Source organism: Schistocerca americana, chromosome 7 (genome assembly GCF_021461395.2).
Source record: "Schistocerca americana isolate TAMUIC-IGC-003095 chromosome 7, iqSchAmer2.1, whole genome shotgun sequence".
Classification (NCBI taxonomy): Eukaryota; Metazoa; Arthropoda; class Insecta; order Orthoptera; family Acrididae; genus Schistocerca; species Schistocerca americana.
In genome coordinates this window covers 146,998,348-147,022,759 of record NC_060125.1, presented here as the reverse complement: position 1 = coordinate 147,022,759, position 24,412 = coordinate 146,998,348, and the positions used below count along the sequence as shown (strand labels likewise).

Here is a 24,412-nt window from a genome sequence, read left to right as displayed (position 1 = left end):
TTCTAAGTATCTCCTGCCAATTGCCCCAATCAATATTAAATACCTTCATTCCTCTCTTGACGCTGTCTCTAAAGCACAAAACAGGTTTTCTAGGGGATCTCTTGGCCTGTACTATCCCACTAAGCAGTGTGCGTCATGGAAGACGGGAATGGTCCATACTTTGTTTTTGGGCTGATGTGATCGCTGCATTTGTCAGTTACCATTTTTGTTCCTTCGATTTCTTTAAGTGGGACAGTCTTGCTACCGGTGGCCTAAAGACCCTTTTTATACCCCAATTCGAGCATAATTATCTACTTTTGCAAATATATGTATCGGAACTGTCACGTGACTAGTTTCGGCCATCTCACAAACTTGGTCGATTCAGTCGTGAGAATGCAAAGTCAAAAGATAAGCGCTTCTACATCTTCATTTACTCTGAAAACCACAGTCAATAACAATTATAAGGTTTCTTTTTCAGATACATCCACTTATGGGGAACGGGCAAAATGATTGTTTAAATATTGGTGCGCATTGTTTAAATACTGCTGCGCACAATGTAATTAGTCAAACTTTATCTTAAAGATTTCTGTGAAAGAGATACGTGCGGGAGTAATATGCCCCTAGATTCTTCACCTGAAGGTAGTTGCTGAAACTTCATGTTTTCAGCAGATAGTCCGCGTCTACCTACAAGCGTCTGCCAGTCCATTTCTCTCAACATCATCGAGACACGCTCTCATGAGTCGAACAAACCTGCCATTATTCGTACTTTCCTTCTCGGTATCTGTTTAATATTCTTTGTTAATCCTACCTGATATGGGCCATCACACTAGAGCAACATTCCAGGGTGTTCCGCACGAGTGTTTTATTGGCAGTCTCCTTTGTAGACTGACTGAATTTCCTCAGTATTCTACCAATGAACCGCAGTCTGTCATCTGATTTACCTACGACTGAGGCTATGTGATCGTTCCATTTCGTATCTCTACATGGACAAATATATTATACTAGAACTGACATGCGATTACATTTTCACGCAGTTTGGGTGCATAGATCCTGAGAAATCAGTACCCAGAACAACCACCTCTGCCCGTAATAACGGCCTTGATACGCCTGGGCATTGAGTCAAACAGAGCTTGGATGGCGTGTACTGGTACAGCTACCCATGCAGCTTCAACACGATACCACAGTTCATCAAGAGTAGTGACTGGCGTATTGTGACGAGCCAGTTGCTCGGCCACCATTGACCAGACGTTTTCAATTGATGAGAGATCTCGCGAATGAGATTACCAGGGCAGCAGTCGAACATTTTCTGTATCCAGAAAGGCCCGTACAGGACCTGCAACATGTGGTCGTGCATTATCCTGCTGAAATGTAGGGTTTCGAGGGATCGAATGAAGGGTAGAGCCACGGGTCGTAACACATCTGAAATGTATCGTCCACTGTTCAAAGAGGTGACCGAGATGTGTAACCAATAGCTGCCATACCATCACGCCAGGTGATACGCCAGTATGGCGTTGACGAATACACGCCTCCAATGTGCATTCACCGCGATGTCGCCAAACACGGATGCGACCATCATGATGCTGTAAACAGATCCTGGATTCATTCGAAAAAATAACGTTTTGCCATTCGTGCACCCAGGTTCGTCGTTGAGTACACCATCGCAGGCGCTCCTGTCTGTGATGCAGCGTCAAGGGTAACCGCAGCTATGATCTCCGAGCTGATAGCCCATGTGGCTGCAAACGTCGTCGAACTGTTCGTGCAGTTGGATGTTGTCTTGCAAACGTCCCCATCTGTTGACTCAGGGATCAAGACGTGGCTGCACGATCGGTTAGAGCCATTCGGATAAGATGCCTGTCATCTCGACTGCTAGTGATACGAGGCCGTTGTGATCCAGCACGGCGTTCCGTATTACCCTCCTGACCCCACCGATTCCATATTATACTAACAGTCATAGGATCTCGACCAACGCGAGCAGCAGTGTCGCGATACGATAATCCGAAATCGCTATAGGCTACAATCCGACCTTTATCGAAGTCGGGTACGTGATGGTACGCATTTCTCCTCCTTACACGAGGCATCACAACAACGTTTCACCAGGCAACGCCCGCCAACTGCTGTTCGTGTATGAGAAATCGGTTGGAAACTTTCCTCATGTCAGCCCGTTGTAGGTGTCCCCACCGGCGCCAACCTTGTTGTGAATGCTCTGAAAAACTAATCATTTGCATATCACAGCATCTTCTTCCTGTCGGTTAAATTTCGCGTCTGTAGCACGTCATCTTCGTGGTGTAGCAATTTTAATGGTCAGTAGTGAATGAATTGACCGATTCCAACAGTGACTCATTGACAGTCGTAGGATATTATGTTTCTTCACTTTGTGAACTGCTCATTTTTAAATTTCTAAAAATTTAAAACGAGTCACGGTATGGGAGTATTTTGAGAACAGTGTTCGGTGTCGAACCTGTTGAAGCACAACCAATGGGTACCTACCCAGGACAGGAAACAATGACGTTCTGCTGACTCTCTCAGGACACCTATTCACCCGACTAGTAATTGGGGCATGAGTAAAATATGTGAACCACAAGAGTTAACATTTTCGGTTCGGGCGCCTGTATACGCCTTGATGCTTGTTCAGGTTGTGAAATGTATCAGCGACGTCTGTTACGTGGCAGGCCATGGGAAGGATAGAAGCTGGTCAACCATCCGGTGAGCTAGCTACATACGAGTGTCCTAAAACCTATTTATGCTACGTTGTGTGATGTCCCGGGCGGAAAGCGATCTGGGTAACTCGCCGGATGTATGGATAAGAAATTCCGTACCTAAGTCACACCAGTGTACCGCGGATCATAATTTCAAAGCAATGGAAAAAATAGAAAAGTTACCTAGTCATCAAATTTGAGCTAGTAGGTTGGCTATAGTAATGTTCGGTCTCTTACGTTCCGCTCATAGAGGGTTGTACTTAACGCCCAACTTACCATTCCCGCTTAGTCGCGAGAGGAGAGACTTCTCCTTTTACGTGAAGCATGTTTAATTTGCGCACGCGATGAAATTCTGAAACGGAAAGTGCAGCAAAAGTATGTACCGGGGGAAGTTAATAAGCGTGAGGGATGACTGATCACTCAGTTTAAATTTGTATTTTACGAGGGTCACTCCAAATGAAGTGCACACTTTTTTTTTGAATCGACCTTTTATTCTACATGTTTGAAAGTTTTACAGTGTGTAGATACATCCTTTAGGAACAATATTTTCATTTCACCACATGATTTCCATCCCTCTCAACTTGGAACCAGCGCCTGTATACGCGCATGGTAATATTCTGGACCAACCTGTTGGAGCTACTGTTTGGCAGCTTGCACAAGGGAGTCATCATCTTCAGACCTTGTTCCACGAAGAGAGTCTTTCAGTTTCCCAAAGAGATGATTGTCACATGGAGCCAGGTGAGGAATGTAAGACGGGTGTTTCAGTGTTGTCCATCCGAGTTTTGTGATCGCTTCCATGATTTTTTGACTGACATGTGGCCGCCATTGTCGTGCAACAGCAAAACATCCTGCTTTTGCCGATGTGGTCGAACACGACTCAGTCGAGCTTGGAGTTTCTTCAGTGTCGTCACATACGCATAAGAATTTATGGTGGTTCACTTGGCATGATGTCCACAAGCAATAGTCCTTCGGTATCAAAAAACACTGTGGCCATAACTTTTCCAGCAGAAGGTGCGGTTTTGAATTTTTTTTTTCTTGGGTGAATTTGCATGATGCCTCTCCATTGATTGCCTCTTCGCTTCTGGTGAAAAATGATGGACCATGTTTCATCACCTGTCACAATTCTTCCAAGAAATTCATCTCCACCATTCTCGTATTGTTCCAAAAGTTTGCTGCATCCCGTTTTTCTTGTTTCCTTGGAAGCCACTGTCAACGTCCTGGGAACCCACCTGGCACAAACCTTTTTTAACGCCAACACTTTCATTATTCTGCAAATACTTCCTTCCCCTATCCCAACGTAGCGTGACAATTCGTTCACTGTGATGCGTCTGTCAGCAGTCACTAATTCGTTAACTCTCTGCACATTGTCTGGAGTGTGCGCAGTACGAGGCCTGCCGCTGCGTGGACAATCCTATATATTGCTGTGCCCACTTTCCTCACGTAGCCTGCTTGGTCACCGTCTAACTGTACTGGAATCGACAGCAGCATCTCCATACAACTTTTTCGACCTCTTGTGGATGTTTCTCACTGTCTCGTTTTCACAGCATAGGAATTCTATGCCAACACGTTGCTTCTGACGAACGTCAATTTTTTTTTTTTTTTTTTTTTCTTTATTGTATTTCAATTCCCCATCGGGGCGGGCTGGCAGCAGCATATGCGCTGCTCTTCAGCCGAAAGACATAGAACAAAACAATAGAAGACATTGAAAAACAGCAAAGGAGAGAAGAAGGCGAACATAGATATAAAAAAGGGAGAATATCATGGAAGGCAATATACAAAAAACGGGGTGACTGTAAAATGGAGATAAAAAAACTGTTTAAAAGTAGCACACACAAAAAGCCACACACTGCGACGATTAAAAGAACACAAGGCACAGTATGACTGGAGCATAAAGGTGTTGACGGATGGCATAGCACACAACGTAACACTGACGGCGAATCTCAAGGCAGTACACAATTAAAATCACACCTCTGGACGCACACGAGAAACAGCACGAAACACAACACTGACGTGGCACACTGATGATGATCAATACAGAGGATCTGCCAGGTTCAAGGAGATGAGGGAGACCTGAAGAAGGGAGGGAGGGGAAGAGATGGGGGAGGGGAATGGGGGGCGCTCGGAAGAGGGCCAGGTAGGGAGGGAGGTGGGAAGGAGAGAGGCAAGTATGGGGTGCAGGGTCTCAGGGGAGGGGGGGGATGGAGGAAAATCCGCTCTGGGAGAAGGAGGAAAGAGGAGAAGGGGGCCCTGGGGAGGGGGGGGGGGGGGAACAAGGCCGGGTTATAGTTGGAAGGAAGGGTATATGTCACGGCGAAGTTCGTCATCCGGGAGGGGGAGGCATTGGAAATTGCCCTGATGAAGGAGATGGAGGGTGTGGAGGTGGAGAGAGGGAGGGATACAGCGATAGAGGCGCGGCAACGGGCGAGGGGTGGAGAGGAAGGAGGAAACCAGAAGGTGGGGGGGATCAACCCTGCGAACAATGTAAAGGATGCGGAGATGTTGGAGGAACAAGAGGAGGTGGGGGAAGGGGATCAGTTCATATAGGAGCCGTGTGGGGGAAGGAAGGTGGATACGGAAGGCAAGGTGGAGTGCATGGCGTTCAAGGATTTGGAGAGCCTTGTAAAAGCGGGTGGGGGCGGAGATCCAGGCGACGCTGGCATAACAGAGGATAGGACGGATGAGGGATTTGTAGGTGTGGAGGATGGTAGAAGGATGCAATCCCCATGTCCGGCCGGACAGGAGTTTCAGCAGGCGGAGGTGGGAATGGGCTTTCTGCTGGATGGTCAGGAGATGAGGGGTCCAGGTGAGGTGTCGGTCAAGGGTGAGGCCAAGGTATTTCAGGGTGGGGGTGAGTTGGATAGGACGACCATAAAGGGTGAGGTAGAAATCTTGGAGGCGAAAGGAGCGAGTGGTACGGCCTATGATGATTGCCTGGGTTTTGGAGGGGTTGAGACGGAGGAGCCACTGGTTACACCAAGTGGTGAACTGGTTAAGGTGGGTTTGGAGGGTACGTTGAGACCGTTGAAGGGTAGGATAGAGAGCCAGGAAGGCGGTGTCATCAGCATATTGGAGAAGGTGAACCGGTGGGGGTGGCTTGGGCATATCAGCTGTATACAAGAGATAAAGGAGAGGGGAGAGGACAGAACCCTGGGGGACGCCAGCCGTGGGATAAAAGATACAGGAGTTGGTGTTGTGGAGGGTGACATAGGAAGGACGGTGCGAGAGGAAGGAAGCGACCAGACGGACAAAATTGATAGGCAGGGCGTAGGTTTGGAGTTTAAAGAGGAGACCGGGATGCCATACACGGTCATAGGCATTTTGGAGGTCAAGGGAAACAAAAATGGCGGAGCGACGGGAGTTGAGCTGGAGGGACAGAAGGTGAACAAGGTTGAGGAGTTGGTCGTCAGCAGAGAAGGAGGGTCGGAAGCCACACTGGGTAAGGGAGAGGAGGTGGTGTTGAGCAAGGTGCCGATGGATACGGTGGGAGAGGATGGATTCAAGGACTTTACTGAAGACGGAGGTGAGGCAGATGGGACGATAGGAAGAGGCGGCAGAAGGGGGTTTGTTGGGTTTGAGGAAGAGGAGGACACGGGAGGTCTACCACAGGTCAGGGTAGAAGCCAGTAGAGAGGATGACATTACAGAGATGGGTGAGGACAGTTAGGAAGGAATAGGGGCTTTCTCGAAGGTGACGGTAGGTGACACAGTCGTGACCAGGGGCCGTGTTGCATTTGGACTGGAGGAGAAGTTTAATGTCTTGTGCTGTGATGGGAGTGTTGACGTCGGAGGGGGGCAACTGCCCCAAGTACTGGAGACTAGGAGCAAGTGGAGCGACTGAGGTATCAGCACGTTCCATGACGGTGGGGAAAAGAGAATAATCAAAGTGGGGATCATCGGGGATGGAGAAGACCTCGGAAAGGTGGGAAGCGAAGTGGTTGGCCTTACTGAGGTTGTCTGGAAGGGGGCGATCGTTATGGAGAAGGGGGTAGTGGGGAGCGGAAAGGGAACCAGTAAGACGATGGAAGGCAGACCAGTACTTGGAGGAGTTGATAGGGAGGGTGGCATTGAGTCGTGTGCAGGTCTGGCGCCAGTCCCGGCGTTTCGTTGCTGTAATAAGGTTCCGTACGTGTCGCTGTACTTGCCGGTGGCGTTGGAGTGTATCCCTGTCACGAGTGCGGAGGAAGGAGCGATAGAGGCGGCGGGATTCACAGAGGAGGAGGACAGCCCGCGGCGGGAGAGTGGGACAGTGTGGGTGGATGGTTTTAGTAGGAACATGGGCCTCCACGGCGTCAGTAATTACCGTCTGAAGGAAGGACGAGGCGCGGATGATGTCGTCAGGATGGCGATAGGTAAGAGGGTGGCTTTCGACCTGGGTGGAGATGGAGTCCCGGTAGGCATCCCAGTTGGCACGGCGATAGTCATGGACGACCTTGGGAGGGGGTGCAGGTTGCGGAGCCGGAGGGGGGCGGTTTGCAGACGTTATGGTGAGAAGGACAGGGAGGTGATCGCTACCTGTGGGGTCAAGGACGGCGACAGTGATACGCCCAAGGAGGTTGGCGGAGGCAATGACAACATCGGGGGTGGTGTTACTTTCGGGTCAGGTGTGCTGGGGAATGGGAACAAGGTCACCCTGGATTGTGGAGAGGAACTGATGCCACCGCCGAAGGGCAGCAGGAGTGCGGCTATGGATGTTGAGGTCGGCGGCAATCACATAGGTGGAGAAGGTGTGGTCAATGTGTGAGATGAAGTCATAAGGAAGAGGAGCAGTGGAGCGGACATAGATGGTGGCACAGGTAATGGTGAGGGGGGGGGAAGAAGACGCTAAGGATAAGGTGTTCAGTGGGGTCATTGAGGAGAGGTTGTGGCCGGAAGGGGATATGCTTAAGGTGGCCAATCGCGACTCCACCCTGCGCACGAGGACCAGGAGCATCAGTGCGGTGGAGGATATAGGGGGAGGTGCGGATAGAATGGTGGGGCTGGAGAAAGGTTTCGTTCAAGAGGAAGGTGTCGACCTGGTGGTGGGAGAGGGTGTGCATGAGGAGGTATTTGTTGGAGCGGAAGGAGCGAATGTTCTGGAAGAGGATGCGAGACTCGTGTCGTGCCATGACGGGAAGGTGGGGGGGAAGAGAGGGAAGGGAAGAGACTTAAACGAGGGTGTCAAGGCGGGTGAAGGTGAAGTGGGCTTGGTTGTGGGAGTAAGTGGCGAAGGTGTTCAGGTGGAAAACAGAGCGAGCAGCAAGGGATATTTGTTGGAAGGTGTGCGGGCGCTGAAAAGGGTGAATGTTTTGGAGTACAACGGTAATGAACCGGATGATGTCCTCGGCTGTGGGGGGTGGACGGAGGGAATTGTTAGGATGGACAGGAGGATCAACGGGACGAACTGGGACTGTAAGTTCAGGGGTGGCTGGAGGGGGTTTAGCTTTACACTTGTGGGAGTATGTGGGATGGGGGCCATTGCAGGTATTACAGGAAGGAGGAGCAGCGAGGTTGGGGCAGTTCTTGAGAAAGTGGGAGGCCTTGCAATGGGGACAGTTGGGGGGGTTTTTGCAGTTGGGAGTCAGGTGGTCATTGTACATCAGGCACCGTTGGCAACGGTAGGATTGGGGAGGGGATTTGGAGGATTCAACAGGGTGGCGACGGTGGTATATCAGGGCACCCTGGGTGAGGAGATGGTCTATGGACGGGGCGGACTCTGAGAATACCCGCATGAGGTAGGTGGGACCAGAGGCATTGTGGATACGGCGGGCAGAGCGGATTTCCAAGTCTGGGTGGGAGTTCAGTTCTACCAACACTTCATCCTCTGTGATCACCGGGCTGAGCTTGGTGATCACAGCGGTGTAGGTGGGGGGGCGACGGGGAGGCTGGGGCTGACGAGGAGTGGAAGCGGAAACGAAGGGTGTCAGAGAGGTGTGGGGGCCAAACATAACTCGTGGGAGTTTTCGCAGGAGGTCTGTGTGAAATGATGGGGACGGGGACTTGATAAGGACTGAGTCCCTGCGGGGAATGAGTTGGGAGATGGGAGCACCAGGTAAGTACTCTCGTATTTCCTTGGTGAGGGTACGAGCGTCGAGGAACTTAGGATCGGGAGTTGACAGGACAAAGGTGTGGAGGGTGGGGGCCAAGGTAGGGGTGGCAGGAGGAGGGGTGGTGTCCATGGTGACGGCAGGGGGAGGGGGAGGTGGCGTTGATTTTTTGTGGGAAGTGGCGGGAGCAGAGTCGGTAAGGACGCGCTTTTGGGGTTTTTTGGAGACTGGAGGCTGGGAGGAGGGGAGAGGGACGGGGAGGAGAGGGAGGTGGCGGGTGGCAGATCCCTGTGGCGTAGTGGAGGCACCGGGAGAAGCAGCAGGTTCAGTGATGGCGATGGTGGCTGGGCGTAACGTGATGCGTGCGGGAGATGCAGAAGACGATGCGACGGGGTCGGTGAGAGAGGGGAAGCCAACCACCTGAGGGGCGGCAGCAGAGGCGGCAACAGAGGCGTACGTGAGGGCGGGGGTAGTAGTGGGAGCTGTTGAGGGTGTGGAGGCTGGAGGAAGGGTGTAGAGGTGTGGGTATACAGCAGGGGAGGAGATAGGGGGGTGGGTAAGTGGAGGAAGGGAAGGGGAGGTGGAAGGAGGGAGGCCAGAGGCGGCACTCCAGGAAGTGACTGTGGGAGATGGGGAGGGGGAGGTGTAGATGACGGTGGAGGTGGGAGTACTCATTGCAGACGAACGGCGACGGACAGACGGACGTGCAGCAGGCGGCGTCGGCGTCGGCGATGGGCAGCGGCGAACAGCAGGCGGCGTCGGCTGCGTCGGCGGCGGCGAACAGACGAACGAACAGCAGGCGGCGGCGGCGGCGGCAGCGGCAGCGGTTGCGACGACGGCGATGGACAGCCAGCAGGCGGACGGACGGACGAACGAGCAGCGACAGCAGCGGGCAGACGGGCAGACAGACAGACAGACAGACACACACACACAATCTTCGAAGACGGAGATTCCACCCTGAGAGTAGCCCAGGCTTTGCAATCTGACGCTTTCGAAGGAGGGGATCCAACCCTCTAGATTCACGAACGTCAAGTGTAGCAACCATCTTTAAGAAATGCTGTGACGGCGCCATTCACGAGAACAGGTTGAACTAAGTTTGAAAACAAACGGGAAGGATGTATCTACACGCTGCAAAACTTTCACACATGCAAAATGAAAACTTTATTTTTACAAAAATAGTGTGCATTTCTTTTGGAGTGACCCTTGTATGTAACGCTATCGTACAGACAATACAAATGCTTCACTCTGTCAGGCAGTAGAAACTCGCTTAGTGAAACTACTGTCATCAGTTCAGCGTGCGTTTGGTAATTTTTGTGTACACTGCAGGACGTATTACGGCTTTGTAGACATTAGACATAACATTTCGCGAAATAACTAATAATGTATTGGGTTATTCTTTGTTGTACATGACAAAGCAGACAATATGTGTTTCATAGTCACTGTTTATTTATGTCTATTCCTGTTAATCCTATTACAAAAATTACTTTTAACGTAGCCGATTGGAAAGTTGACTAATTCAAAGCAGCTACGATCGCTAATGCAATGAATGCGAAATCGGACGTTATGATTGCTTTGTGTTTAATGGGAATTATTTTTTGCAGTGAAAACCTCGGATCATGTTCTGGTTACGACAATGCCAAAACTGAAAATGCTCCTCCTCAGGTTGGAACACCCAAAGGCCAACCCACAGAAAGTCCTGATTAAGCTTCTAATGAAAATTTGTTGGAACAATTTGAATAACCACGACCTTCAACATTCTGCAGCAACTAAAGGCCAACCCACAGAAACTTGTAATTGATCTTCTGGTGAACATCAGGTAGAGCAACATGAAGAACCATAACCAACAAATCCCTCTTGCATTAAGGCAAAACGTTGCCGAAGTATTTTAGATTTTAAGTCATTACCTGCAGAAAGTCCATGTGTGAAAAAACGAAAAAGTCACAGAAACATAATGTAAATGTTTTCACAACGTGATGTGGGGTGATAAGGAAGCACACAATGTGAAACAAAAACTCTTGAAACAACAACTAAAACATCCATAGACAGTGTACTTCAGTGCTGTGTGATCCTTAACAAGAAGACTGAATTGAGTGAAAATACCACACATGTTGGGATGAGAAAGGCTGAGACAATGAAGGAGGAAATTTTGTGTATGATCTCTGTTGATGCAGACAGTGATGTAGAGTTAAATCAGTTTTCATAATTCTTTCAATATTTACTGTTCAATAAAATAAATATAGAAATGCTTAACTAATTAAAATGCTGTCTTACACTTTCCAACAATAAAAGATTAAAGAACTTGTGGTGTGCGTACTGTAAGACCTTCTGTACACACACCATCAGATTATTAGACTTGTCGCTCTAACGAAGTAGGCGAGTGTCAGCAATATGTCTTGAGGTCTTATCATGGCGTGTGTATCTTCTGCTGTTAGGTCAGACGATAGAAATGCCACTTGCACACTTAGAGTAGCAGATTGACGGTGACCCACTTCAAACAGAACTTGATGAATTTTCACACACATTTATTAAAATAATAAAAAAAATATAGACATTAGGTAACTTGATTCTGGATGATGTTTACAACTGACAATCTGAAGTTCCTTTGATCTTGGTACATTAATCTTATTCTCACATATCTCTGATACCTGACAAAGTGTCTATTCATATATATCTTCATGGCTATGTACAGGAATACGGTAATCTTATTAGGCGCAGACTGAAACTTGACTACAGACAAATGTAGACTAATGCAGACTAATGCAGACTAACTAATCGGAGGTCTGTACACTCGTTATAATACCTCGAGCGTTCAGGTATCACTGCGCGAGTGTGATTCGCGAAGAGAAAAGGTTCTACGTTAGCAGCAATCTTATTGGCTGCGTTACATATTAATACGCGGATCGGCGGAAGCAGAATGTGGTCCATCTCTAAGACAGCGCCATCTCGTAATGCGGAGACGGACGAGCGCTGCGCCTGCGCTGTTGTGTTTGGCGGGGCGCGCTCTAGTGGGAAAGTTGTGTACGCACTGACTACGCGGAACTATGTACACAACAGAACTTTTACAAGTACTGTTGTTTTCCTGCCCTGTAGTTAAAGTAACCTTGCCTCGGTAGTGGGCTTGGTGACGTTTTCGTATTACCTTCTAATATTATCAAAATAATTGTGATTCTATTATGCCAAAAAAATTTTCAACTATGTATCATACAATAAGAGATCATTTTAATACATGCAAAGAATATCAAACTGTCTCCAAAACTAATTTATTAAAAATGGTTTACCAGTAACTTGCTCTGGCCTCTTCTACCTGAATACAAATCCTGTAGTACTATTTAATCAAATCTTAACTATTGTTGTTTTAATCAATACACTTATCGAAAAATGAATAAGAAAATAAAAGAGCGCAATGAAAGACTTATTTACGATAGAACAATATGTTTCGAAGGAAGGGATATTAGAGATAAGTGTCCCGTTGACGACGTGTTTATTAGAGCTAGCGAACACGTTCGGAAATTGGAAGAAAGGAGTAAGAAATCGTCTGGCAATCCTGAAAGCAACCGTCGTAGGATTTAATTCAGGCGAGTTAGGGAAATCACGGAAAACCTTAATTTGCATGACTGAACGCGAATATGAACAACCATCGTCTCGAACGGGAGTTCAGTGTCTTATCACCACCCTCTTTTCTCAGTGTTATGTTTCGAACAATCTGATAAAGTAGATCCAATTTGTTTCGTGAAAACCTGTAAAAATTAACCTCTAGTCATTATTATGGTGATTCGCCACACTTGCATGGCAGCTGCAGTATGTCGTTAAGCTCAAGTAGTGTAAAATTTGATTTATATTTATACAGTTACGGCGTTAATAGATATCTACAGTGTAACTACGCAAACGAGAACGGCTTTTTCATGTGTTTTGTTATCTATAAATACTAAACCAAAGCAAAAAGAAGTAATGAGAAAACGAAGAGCAACAGATAAACATACATAGTGACGTACATTAATCCTGTTTATCTGCTACCACAGTCAAGGCCACAACGAAAGAGACTGCCGTGTTGCTTAAAAGTCAACTGTGTAGCAAATTGCAGTTGATTTCTGTCAATCTACAAAAATCCTTAAAAATTAAGAGTGTTCGTTCCATCGTAGAGCCGGACAATAGATCTAGAGACATCGACTGGATATAACTACATTCTTAAAAATTCGATAACTGATTGTAAAGTAAGGCATCAATTCCTTTCCAAACATGAAATCGTTGTGTGGTCTCAAAAAATAATTTGGAGAAATATTCGACTGTTCAAAACGTAGAAGAAAGAATATACGTCGAAAATCTGTCGAAATGAACTTCAATGCGCTCCGCAAATGATTCTCCACGCTTCTGGAAAACAGAAAGCCCTTAATTTTGCGTCTTCAGACAAACATGACAGCACTGAAGGTGATATTTATTTTTGACACTGAATTATGAAAGGTAGAGTATCAACAAATGAAACAGTAATACATCAGAAAACGTTTCTTAATGAGTTAGATTTTTTCGCGATACAAAACTCATCGTTTTGACTTCTGCAGTGTTTAAATGAAATAAGTAATTAACATGGTCAAAAATTCCTGGAGACCAATTCTCAACAAATATTTTGTCTACTGTCATTTTTAATGCTTCAGTTTTGGTACTAGAGTCGTTCTCAGCTAGTTAGGAACCCGAATATACCGATTTATCTCCACATTGGACAACATCTTTAATTGTGCCATACTTTGGTTGCTCTGACCAATCTTTCGTTTATCAGCTCTGAGGCTTAAATACCTTACTGCCTGTTGCCATTCCCATTCCGTCCTTTGTTGTCTGCCTAGAGACAGCAAAGGACTTGGAAGAGCAGTTGAACGGAATGTACAGTGTCTTGAAAGGAGGGTATAAGATGAACATCAACAAAAGCAAAACGAGGATAATGGAATGTAGTCGAATTAAGTCGGGTAATGCTGAGGGAATTAGATTAGGAAATGAGACACTTAAAATAGTAAAGGGGTTTTGCAATTTGGGGATCAAAATAACTGATCATAGTCGAAGTAGAGAGGATATAAAATGTAGACTGGCAACGGCAAGGAAAGCGTTTCTGTAGAAGAAAAATTTGTTAACATCGAGTATAGATTTAAAGGTCAGGAACTCGTTTCTGAAAGTATTTGTATGGAGTGTAGCCATGTATGGATGTGAAACGTGGACGATAAATAGTTTAGACAAGAAGAGAATAGACGCTTTCGAAATGTGGTACTACAGAAGAATGCTGAAGATTAGATGGGTAGATCACATAACTAATTAGGAGGTATTGAATAGAATTGGGGAGAAGAGGATTTGTGGCACAACTTGACTAGAAGAAAGGATCGGTTGTTAGGACATGTTCTGAGACATCGAGGGATCGCCAATTTAGTATTGGAGGGCAGGGTGGAGGCTAAAAATCGTAGAGGTAGACCAAGAGATGAATACACTAAGCAGATTCAGAAGGATGTAGGCTGCAGTAGGTACTGGGAGATGAAGAGACTTGCACAGGATTGAGTAGCATGGAGAGCTGCATCAAACCAGTCTGAGGACTGAAGACCACAACAACAACAACAACAACAACCACCCATGTACTGTCACTGCAGTGTCAACGTAGTGATTACAGATTTACTTGCGGTCATCAGAACAGGACTGATAATGTGTTCCGTACAACATTTGAGTGGTGTTTCACTGAACTCAGCTGGACATGATTTCTGATCCGTTATATTCTTGGTTGACAGTATCTACTTTGATGTCGCAATTATAATGTGTATGTGTGTTGTGCTTTTTGGAACTGTGAAGAAATAAATAACGTGTCTGCTAAGTCACAACATTTGGTGCTACTACAGAAGTAAAGACAGTACCGTACCCATAGTCCAACAAATGATTTTATAAGTGTCTGAAGCATTACATGGACAGAACCATGTAATATCATGTAAATTTAACGTCGCAAAAACGACGGAAAACACAAAAACGTGCATATGTATTTATTTACTGTAAATAACTTCAAACCTGAATAACTTGTGTAAACGAAATTTGTGAAATATAATTACTATTTCATAAATAATATTTCAAAGACGTAGCGGGAACCAGCCTTTGGCTGATTGCGATCGACTTTAATACATTTTTTTGTTTTAGAAAGTAAGCGAAGAGCGGTCGTTCTCGGATCTCTCTCTTTGGTGTGTTAGACCTTATACTGATAGAAAGCACTGCAGCTGCGTTCCATGTCTGTCATTAATTAATCTTTGTTTTCTGCAGGCAAATGTGATGTAATTGTCATGTATTAACTTTAGAACCAACTGCAAACAAATTAATGTAAATTAGTTAAGTGACGTGAGTTCTCATTTGAACAGTTCTCCTAATAGACGTATGATACGCGGAATGTTTTAATCCATCATTGTTACAGCCACCGACCAATACGAGCTTAACGGGTCGTGACGTGAAGATGCAATGGCCGTATAAAATAAGTATTCAGCCATTTACTCATTTGCAGATTGCTACAGCGTCCCTGAGATGAACTGCCGGTCATCGCAAAGTGTTTTGCAAACTTGACTGTAGTCGCGGAACTTTAAATGATCTGACCACAGTCTCCAAGCTATGATTCCGTTTCGCTCATAAATAACATATACCGGCTCCACAAAACTGATGGTGCTACTAAAATATGTAATATTTTGCAGGTTTTATAGCTCTTTTCTAGAAATATGGCCTCCAACAAAGATGCATCCATTATCAACAATGATCGTCTGCTCCAGTTAATTTTAACATTTTCTTTCCTGTGATTAATTTTAATTTCTTTTTAAAGTCAAATTATCATTCATTTTAGTAATCTTGAGTGAGTAATGTGGGCTGCGGAAAAATAATTATACATGAATTACAGACGTCTGTTATCCTTTTCATGTGTCCATCAGAGCAGGTATATAACAGGTAGACAGAGTTATGTTGGCAAGTGAGTAACATACGCATTTCTAGAGTGTTCCCCTCCTCCCCTCATACACGTACGCACGCACGCACACACACACACACACACACACACACACACACACACACACACACACACAGGATTAGTAGAATTAGTTAGCGCCGGGGCTGCGCTAGATATTTCTTCACCGTAAGAACTGTGTAAGAAGAGACAGTCCGTGGGTGGAGATATTGGAGCAATTTAGTAACATATAACTATTTTTTCAGTCTTTTAGAAGTTAAGGTGGAACAATATTAATCAGTCTAGGAGAAATTTCATGTGTGGATTGATCACCATTTTCACCTTCTGTTTGTGTGAGTTGGGACCATGTATGGCACAGTATAAAGAAATTTTACTCTCCCACATAGTTAGTGATACAGAATCTTTCCCAATGTGCAAGATAAATTCAATAAATACAATTGCTTTAAGAATGAGGAAGAATTTTACGTTTTTCCTGAGTTTTATGGGGTTATAAGCACATGACTTTGCTCGGGTACAAGGCCACTTGGACTATAGCAGGCTTATGTCCATTCCTTATTACCTTCCAGTAAATGCTTGCACCTTCAGTGCACAGTGATGTCTAGGGAAGTTTCCAACTGTAAGGTGATCTTTCTCTCGGAAAGAGATGGATTTTCTTTGTGTGAATCACAGCGTGCTCAACCACATGTTACTCATAGCACAGTGGATTGCAGTTCCTTATGAATCATTGGATAGGTCGTAATTTGCGGAGTGGAATGAACACTTACATGGCCGAATCATCATTTCATCCTATTCTAGTTGTGTAACTTGTGGGTAAAGTCTGCTAGGACCAATAAGAGGCCGTTTGAAGGAGAAATTTCTAGGAATACTTGTTGGGGTTTGGGGACAAAAAGAAAAGGAAACGACATGGCATCTTTGTATGCATAGAAGTGTGTTCGACCATGTGTCTCTCAGAGCAGGTGGTTCAAATGGCTCTGAGCACTATGGGACTCAACTGCTGAGGTCATTAGTCCCCTAGAACTTAGAACTAGTTAAACCTAACTAACCTAAGGACATCACACACACCCATGCCCGAGGCAGGATTCGAACCTGCGACCGTAGCAGCAGCGCGGCTCCGGACTGGAGCGCCTAGAACCGCGCGGCCACCGCGGCCGGCTCTCAGAGCAGAGTACAAAGAGTTACAGTCCTCTGTTGTTTCTTTCCCGAAACACAACGAATGACGACATGGCAGGGTTTATGTTTCATTACGGTTACTTTGTGGAATTTCATTAATTTTTCTGTGTTTCGCGATCTGCTCAGTGTTGAGCTATATTTCTCACTTGGATATGTTCTGGGCTTCGTAGTAGTTGTCAGTGGTGGTAAACGATGTTTATTTCTAGTTTTTCAGGTATTAACGACTGCATATTACGAGATTGTTATCCTTATTCAAGCGTGCTTTCTTTATCCCAGCTAAACCCTATCACTACTCAGTTTGGTGCTCTGATAAATTTAATTTAATGTTCATATGAAGTACGGACTGTATCAATATAGTATGTTTATGAGTGTGCTTCGTTGTGTATGATTAAATGATGATGGCGTCCTCTTGGGTAAAATATTCCGGAGGTAAAATAGTCCCCCATTCGGATCTCCGGGCGGGGACTACTCAAGAGGATATCGTTATCAGGAGAAAGAAAACTGGCATTCTACGAATCGGAGCGTGGAACGTCAGATCCCTTAATCGGGCAGGTAGGTTAGAAAATTTAAAAAGGGAAATGGATAGGTTAAAGTTAATATAGTGGGAATTAGTGAAGTTCGGTGGCAGGAGGAACAAGACTTTTGGTCAGATGAATACAGGGTTATAAAAACAAAATCAAATAGGGGTAATGCAGGAGTAGGTTTAATAATGAATTAAAAAAATAGGAGTGCGGGTAATCTACTACAAACAGCATAGTGAACGCATTATTGAGGCTAAGATAGATACGACGCCCACGCATACTACAGTAGTACCAGTTTATATGGCAACTAGCTCTGCAGATGATGAAGTTGATGAAATGTATGATGAGATAAAAGAAATTATTCAGGTAGTGAAGGGAGATGAAAATTTAATAGTCATAGGTGACTGGAATTCGACAGTAGGAAAAGGAAGAGAAGGAAACGTAGTAGGTGAATATGGATTGGGGCTAAGAAATGAAAGAGGAAGCCGCCTGGTAGAATTTTGCACAGAGCATAACTTAATCATAGCTAACACTTGGTTCAAGAATCATGAAAGAAGGTTGTATACATGGAAGAACCCCAGAGATACTAAAAGGTTTCAGATAGATTATACACTCCTGGAAATGGAAAAAAGAACACATTGACACCGGTGTGTCAGACCCACCATACTTGCTCCGGACACTGCGAGAGGGCTGTACAAGCAATGATCACACGCACGGCACAGCGGACACACCAGGAACCGCGGTGTTGGCCGTCGAATGGCGCTAGCTGCGCAGCATTTGTGCACCGCCGCCGTCAGTGCCAGCCAGTTTGCCGTGGCATACGGAGCTCCATCGCAGTCTTTAACACTGGTAGCATGCCGCGACAGCGTGGACGTGAACCGTATGTGCAGTTGACGGACTTTGAGCGAGGGCGTATAGTGGGCATGCGGGAGGCCGGGTGGACGTACCGCCGAATTGCTCAACACGTGGGGCGTGAGGTCTCCACAGTACATCGATGTTGTTGCCAGTGGTCGGCGGAAGGTGCACGTGCCCGTCGACCTGGGACCGGACCGTAGCGACGCACGGATGCACGCCAAGACCGTAGGATCCTACGCAGTGCCGTAGGGGACCGCACCGCCACTTCCCAGCAAATTAGGGACACTGTTGCTCCTGGGGTATCGGCGAGGACCATTCGCAACCGTCTCCATGAAGCTGGGCTACGGTCCCGCGCACCGTTAGGCCGTCTTCCGCTCACGCCCCAACATCGTGCAGCCCGCCTCCAGTGGTGTCGCGACAGGCGTGAATGGAGGGACGAATGGAGACGTGTCGTCTTCAGCGATGAGAGTCGCTTCTGCCTTGGTGCCAATGATGGTCGTATGCGTGTTTGGCGCCGTGCAGGTGAGCGCCACAATCAGGACTGCATACGACCGAGGCACACAGGGCCAACACCCGGCATCGTGGTGTGGGGAGCGATCTTCTACACTGGCCGTACACCACTGGTGATCGTCGAGGGGACACTGAATAGTGCACGGTACATCCAAACCGTCATCGAACCCATCGTTCTACTATTCCTAGACCGGCAAGGGAACTTGCTGTTCCAACAGGACAATGCACGTCCGCATGTATCCCGTGCCACCCAACGTGCTCTAGAAGGTGTAAGTCAACTACCCTGGCCAGCAAGATCTCCGGATCTGTCCCCCATTGAGCATGTTTGGGACTGGATGAAGCGTCGTCTCACGCGGTCTGCACGTCCAGCACGAACGCTGGTCCAACTGAGGCGCCAGGTGGAAATGGCATGGCAAGCCGTTCCACAGGACTACATCCAGCATCTCTACGATCGTCTCCATGGGAGAATAGCAGCCTGCATTGCTGCGAAAGGTGGATATACACTGTACTAGTGCCGACATTGTGCATGCTCTGTTGCCTGTGTCTATGTGCCTGTGGTTCTGTCAGTGTGATCATGTGATGTATCTGACCCCAGGAATGTGTCAATAAAGTTTCCCCTTCCTGGGACAATGAATTCACGGTGTTCTTATTTCAATTTCCAGGAGTGTATAATGGTAAGACAGGGATTTAGGAACCAGATTTTAAATTGTAAGACATTTCCAGGGGCAGATGTGGACTCTGACCACAGTCTATTGGTTATGAACTGTAGATTAAAACTGAAGAAACTGCAGAAAGGTGGGAATTTAAGGAGATGGGGCCTGGATAAACTGAAAGAATCAGAGGTTGTACAGAGTTTCAGGGAGAGCATAAGGAAACAACTGACAGGAATGGGGGAAAGAAATACAGCAGAAGAAGAAAGGGTAGCTTTGAGGAATGAAATAGTGAAGGCAGCAGAGGATCAAGTAGGTAAAAAGACGAGGGCTAGTAGAAATCCTTGGGTAACAGAAGAGATACTGAATTTAATTGATGAAAGGAGAAAATACAAAAATGCAGCAAGTGAAGCAGGCAAAAAGGAGTACAAACGTCTAAAAAATGAGATCGACAGGAAGCGCAAAATGGCTAAGCAGGGATGGCTAGAGGACAAATGTAAGGATGTAGAGGCTTATCTCGTGAGGGGTAAGATAGATACTGCCTACAGGAAAATTAAAGAGACCTTTGGAGAAAAGAGAACCACTTGCATGAATGGAAACCCAATTCTAAGCATAGAAGGGAAAGCAGAAAGGTGGAAGGAGTATATAGAGGGTCTATACAGGGGCGATGTTCTTGAGGACAATATTATGGAAATGGAAGAGGAGGTAGATGAAGATGAAATGGGAAATATGATACTGCGTGAAGAGTTTGACAGAGCATTGAAAGACCGAAGTCGAAACAAGGCCCCAGGAGTAGACAACATTCCATTAGAACTACTGACAGCCGGCGGAGAGCCAGTCCTGACAAAATTCTACCATCTGGTGAGCAAGATGTATGAGACAGACCTCAAGGAGAATATCCAATCCCAAAGAAAGCAGGTGTTGACAGATGTGAAAATTACCGAATTATCAGTTTAATAAGTCACAGCTGCAAAATACTAACGCGAATTCTTTACAGACGAATGGAAAAACTGGTAGAAGCCGATCTCAGGAAAGATCAGTTTGGATTCCGTAGAAATGTTGGAACACGTGAGGCAATACTGACCCTACGACTTATCTTAGAAGCTAGATTAAGGAAAGCCAAACCTACATTTCTAGCATTTGTGGACTTAGAGAAAGCTTTTGACAATGTTGACTGGAATACTCTCTTTCAAATTCTGAAGGTGGCAGGGGTAAAATACAGGGAGTGATAGGCTATTTACAATTTGTACAGAAAGCAGATGGCAGTTATAAGAGTCGAGGGACATGAAAGGGAAGCAGTGGTTGGGAAGGGAGTGAGAAAGGGTTGTAGGCTCTCCCCGATGCTATTCAATCTGTATATTGAGCAAGCAGTAAAGGAAACGAAAGAAAGGTTCGGAGTAGGTATTAAAACCCATGGAGAAGAAATAAAAACCTTTAGGTTCGCCGATGACATTGTAATTCTGTCAGAGACAGCAAAGGACTTGGAAGAGCAGTTGAACGGAATGGACAGTGTCTTGAAAGGAGGGTATAAGATGAACATCAACAAAAGCAAAACGAGGATAATGGAATGTAGTCGAATTAAGCCGGGTGATGCTGCGGGAATTAAATTAGGAAATGAGACACTTAAAGTAGTAAAGGAGTTTTGCTATTTGGGGGCCAAAATAACTGATGATGGTCGAAGTAGAGAGGATATAAAATGTAGACTGGCAGTGGCAAGGAAAGCGTTTCTGAAGAAGCGAAATTTGTTAACATAGAGTATTGATTTAAGTGTCAGGAAGTCGTTTCTGAAAGAATTTGTATGGAGTGTAGCCATGTATGGAAGCGAAACATGGACTATACATAGTTTAGACAAGAAGAGAATAGAAGCTTTCGAAATGTGGTGCTACAGAAGAATGCTGTAGATTAGATGGGTAGATCACATAACTAATGAGGAGGTATTGAATAGAATTTGGGAGAAGATGAGTTTGTGGCACAACTTGACTAGAAGAAGGGATCGGTTGGTAGGACATGTTCTGAGGCATCAAGGGGTCACCAATTTAGTACTGAAGGGCAGCGTGGAGGGTAAAAATCGTAGAGGGAGACCAAGAGATGAATACACTAAGCAGATTCAGAAGGATGTAGGCTGCAGTAGGTACTTGGAGATGAAGAGACTTGCACAGGATAGAGTAGCATGGAGACCTGCATCAAACCAGTCTCAGGACTGAAGACCACAACTACAACAACATTTTGTTGTGTATGTTGGGTCCGAACCAACTTGTTTGATCTAAAAATCTTTTGGATTGAGGGTTTAAAAGAATCATGGTTTCTTATATTACAGACATGTTCCCTAAACAAATTTGCCAGCAAAATTGTGCATCATATTTCGATTCTTTGGTTGAATGAATTGATTAAACTAAAGTTATCTGTTGCATTTTCTTTCTGAAGAGCCATTGTGAGACAAATCTTACATGGGCCAGAACATCAAATAAGTAAGTAAGAAATTTAAGAACCTTAATGAAAGTAGAGTACACTAGTTGTTATATATGACCATATTGCAGAGTAGATGCGCATCGTTTAGTGACTTTTGCCAGAATCACAGCTTCTTAATCGTAACTGTTTACTTTTATTGTGTCCACTTCCCAGTATTGTAGGGTTTACAGATAACAGGAACCGTTTATTTGGCTGACACTTCCACGGTACATTATCTGAGTCACAAGAGCAACCCTTTACAGTATGAGAAGCCGGTATTGACAGAGCTTTGGCAGGCGTGCGATCAAATCAAGCAGAACGAATAGATTAATATGCCTGTGAAGTCAATGACATTAGTGACATACCTTCAATCACTCGATCTCGAAGATAGAAAGAGCAGATAAACGCGAGAACAGTCGTACAATTAGCTTCACAGCTCATGCTTTCAAGACTCTGGAAGAAAGAGTATACATACGAATGGAAAAGAAATATGAGAATCTATCAATGACGATAAGTTTGACTTTAGAAAAGACAAATGCACTAGCCGGCAGTTCTGGCTTCAGTTTTGCTTAGTTTCTTGAGAAAAGTTAAGACACGTTCGTATAATTTGTAGACTTAGAGAAAGCTTTTCACTATGTATAACGGTGCCACGTATTTGTCTTCATAAAATAAAGATAAGCTACAGAGAAAGACCCTTCATGTACGATACGAGTATGTATGGGAACCAAGATGGAAAAATAATGATAGAAGGCCAAGAAAGAAGTGCGCGGACGAAAAAGTATGCAATACACTGTATCTGTGTCCCCCCCTGTTGAGCTTGTACATCGAAAAAACAGTGACGGTAATAAAAGTAAATTGCAGGAGTTGATTTAGAACCCAGGATGAAAGGAAATTAATGATAAGACTTGCTGTTCTCAGTGAGTGAAAGGAAGAATTGCAGGATCTGTTGAACGATACGAATAGTCTTATGAGCACAAAATACAGACTGAGAGCAAACTAAGGATGGACGAAAGTAGTGAGGAAATGCATAAATAAAATCAGCGATAAACTTAACATCAAAATTGGGAAACATGAAGTGGCTGAATTGAAGGAATTCTGCTACCTGGGAAGATAAATTACGTGTGACGGACTGATCAAGGAGGATATAAGAAGCAGATTAACATTATAGGACATTACTCGCTAGAAAAAGTCTGCTAGGACCAATAAGAGGCCTTTGTTTGAAGGAGAAATTTCTGGGAATACATGTTTAAGACACAACACTGAATGTAAGTGAATCATGAATTGTGGAAAATGCAGAAGAGAAAATAATCGAAGCATTTGGGATGTGGTGCTATAGAACGATGTTCAAAGTTAGATGGATTGGTAAGATGAGGAACGAGAATCGTCGTGGAAGAAAAGTGGAAAACAACGACAAGAAGAATAGACAGTATGGTAGGAGGTGCTAAGACGTCAATGAATTACTTCCTTTGTAGTAGAGGGAACTGTAGAGGTTAAAAACTGCAGGATAAGACAGATGCTGAAAATATTCAACATATAAATGACGACTTTGGGTCAAAGTGGTAGTTGAGCTGCACGTAGCCATGATAGTGTTGTTCATAGGCAGCAGTGAAGTGCTCTTAAATACTAACGTCAAGTATGTGTCGCACACGAGCGTCCATTGCCAGTCCTATAATCCTTGAACTCTTACATGAAATACCTGTGGAGAATGACACCACTGTGATAAAAAAAAATTAGAATACAATGATTCTACGGATTTATCTTCAGGCTGGACACAAAATACATTTTCAATTTCTGTAATGCATGGACAAACGCTGACAACTTTTATCAGACCGCAGTTGTGTGATCGGTCCAGTATAAGTGATACAGACTTCGGGCCTGGTAACACAGTGTTCAGATAATGCGGTACCTGTAGCACTGTTCTCTGGAACATTTTTCGTTAACCTTTACAGTCTGGCTGTAGTGAAAGAACGTACCCTTGGATACATCAAAGTAAAACACAACAATGAAACGTAGTTTCCGTGAGATTGAACGAAAAATTTCACCGCATACTTGGACAGATATCTTATTTTGTAAATACACAAACATTCTCTGGCTCACCGCATAAACGCAGAGGGCTGTCAAAAGTCCGAACACTGCAGCGTATCCGATCATGGCTGGATGCGTGCCAAGTGGGTTGAAGACAGGAGAAGGTGTCAGTGACTGCTGTGTCTCCAACGCACGCATATAAAGCAAATCAGTTATCTTTGCCTTGAAGCTATGATGGCAGTTCAAACACATTACATTTAATTACGTGATCAGAGGGCTACAGAACTTCGGAAAGCCACGTGGTCTTCAGATAACCTTATCAGAAAGTGCACCATCGTTTACGGCAGCTGATAATATTTCACTACCGTGGGCTTATGTTGCCGGTACTTAAGCTGTTCTTAAATCGTCTGAGCAGTTTTTCACTCCGTGTTATCAACTTCCTCTGAAGAGTACAGATTTTATAAGCACCAGAAACGTCAATAATCATTATGGAGTTAAACAGCTCCTTGTTCGAAATGTGTTACTCATGACTAAATTTTATTATTGTATTTTTGCCTTTGCAGGATACAACTATTTGTATT

General features: G+C 45.2%; 1 protein-coding gene across 2 annotated transcripts in view; it reads right to left on the bottom strand.

Annotated features, from left to right (window-relative positions):
- The window catches only part of LOC124622620 (cholinesterase 1-like), a 207,293-nt gene extending 183,274 nt beyond the window's left edge, over positions 1-24,019 (bottom strand). Inside the window, exon 1 of one of the 2 annotated variants that reach the window (XM_047148387.1) lies at positions 23,904-24,019. In XM_047148387.1, the coding sequence (XP_047004343.1) occupies positions 23,904-23,957 (54 nt within the window). In that variant the 5' untranslated portion in view covers positions 23,958-24,019. The remainder of the gene's footprint in view (positions 1-23,903) is intronic. The other variant, XM_047148388.1, reaches the window with a different exon arrangement.
- Positions 24,020-24,412: the final 393 nt, after the last annotated feature.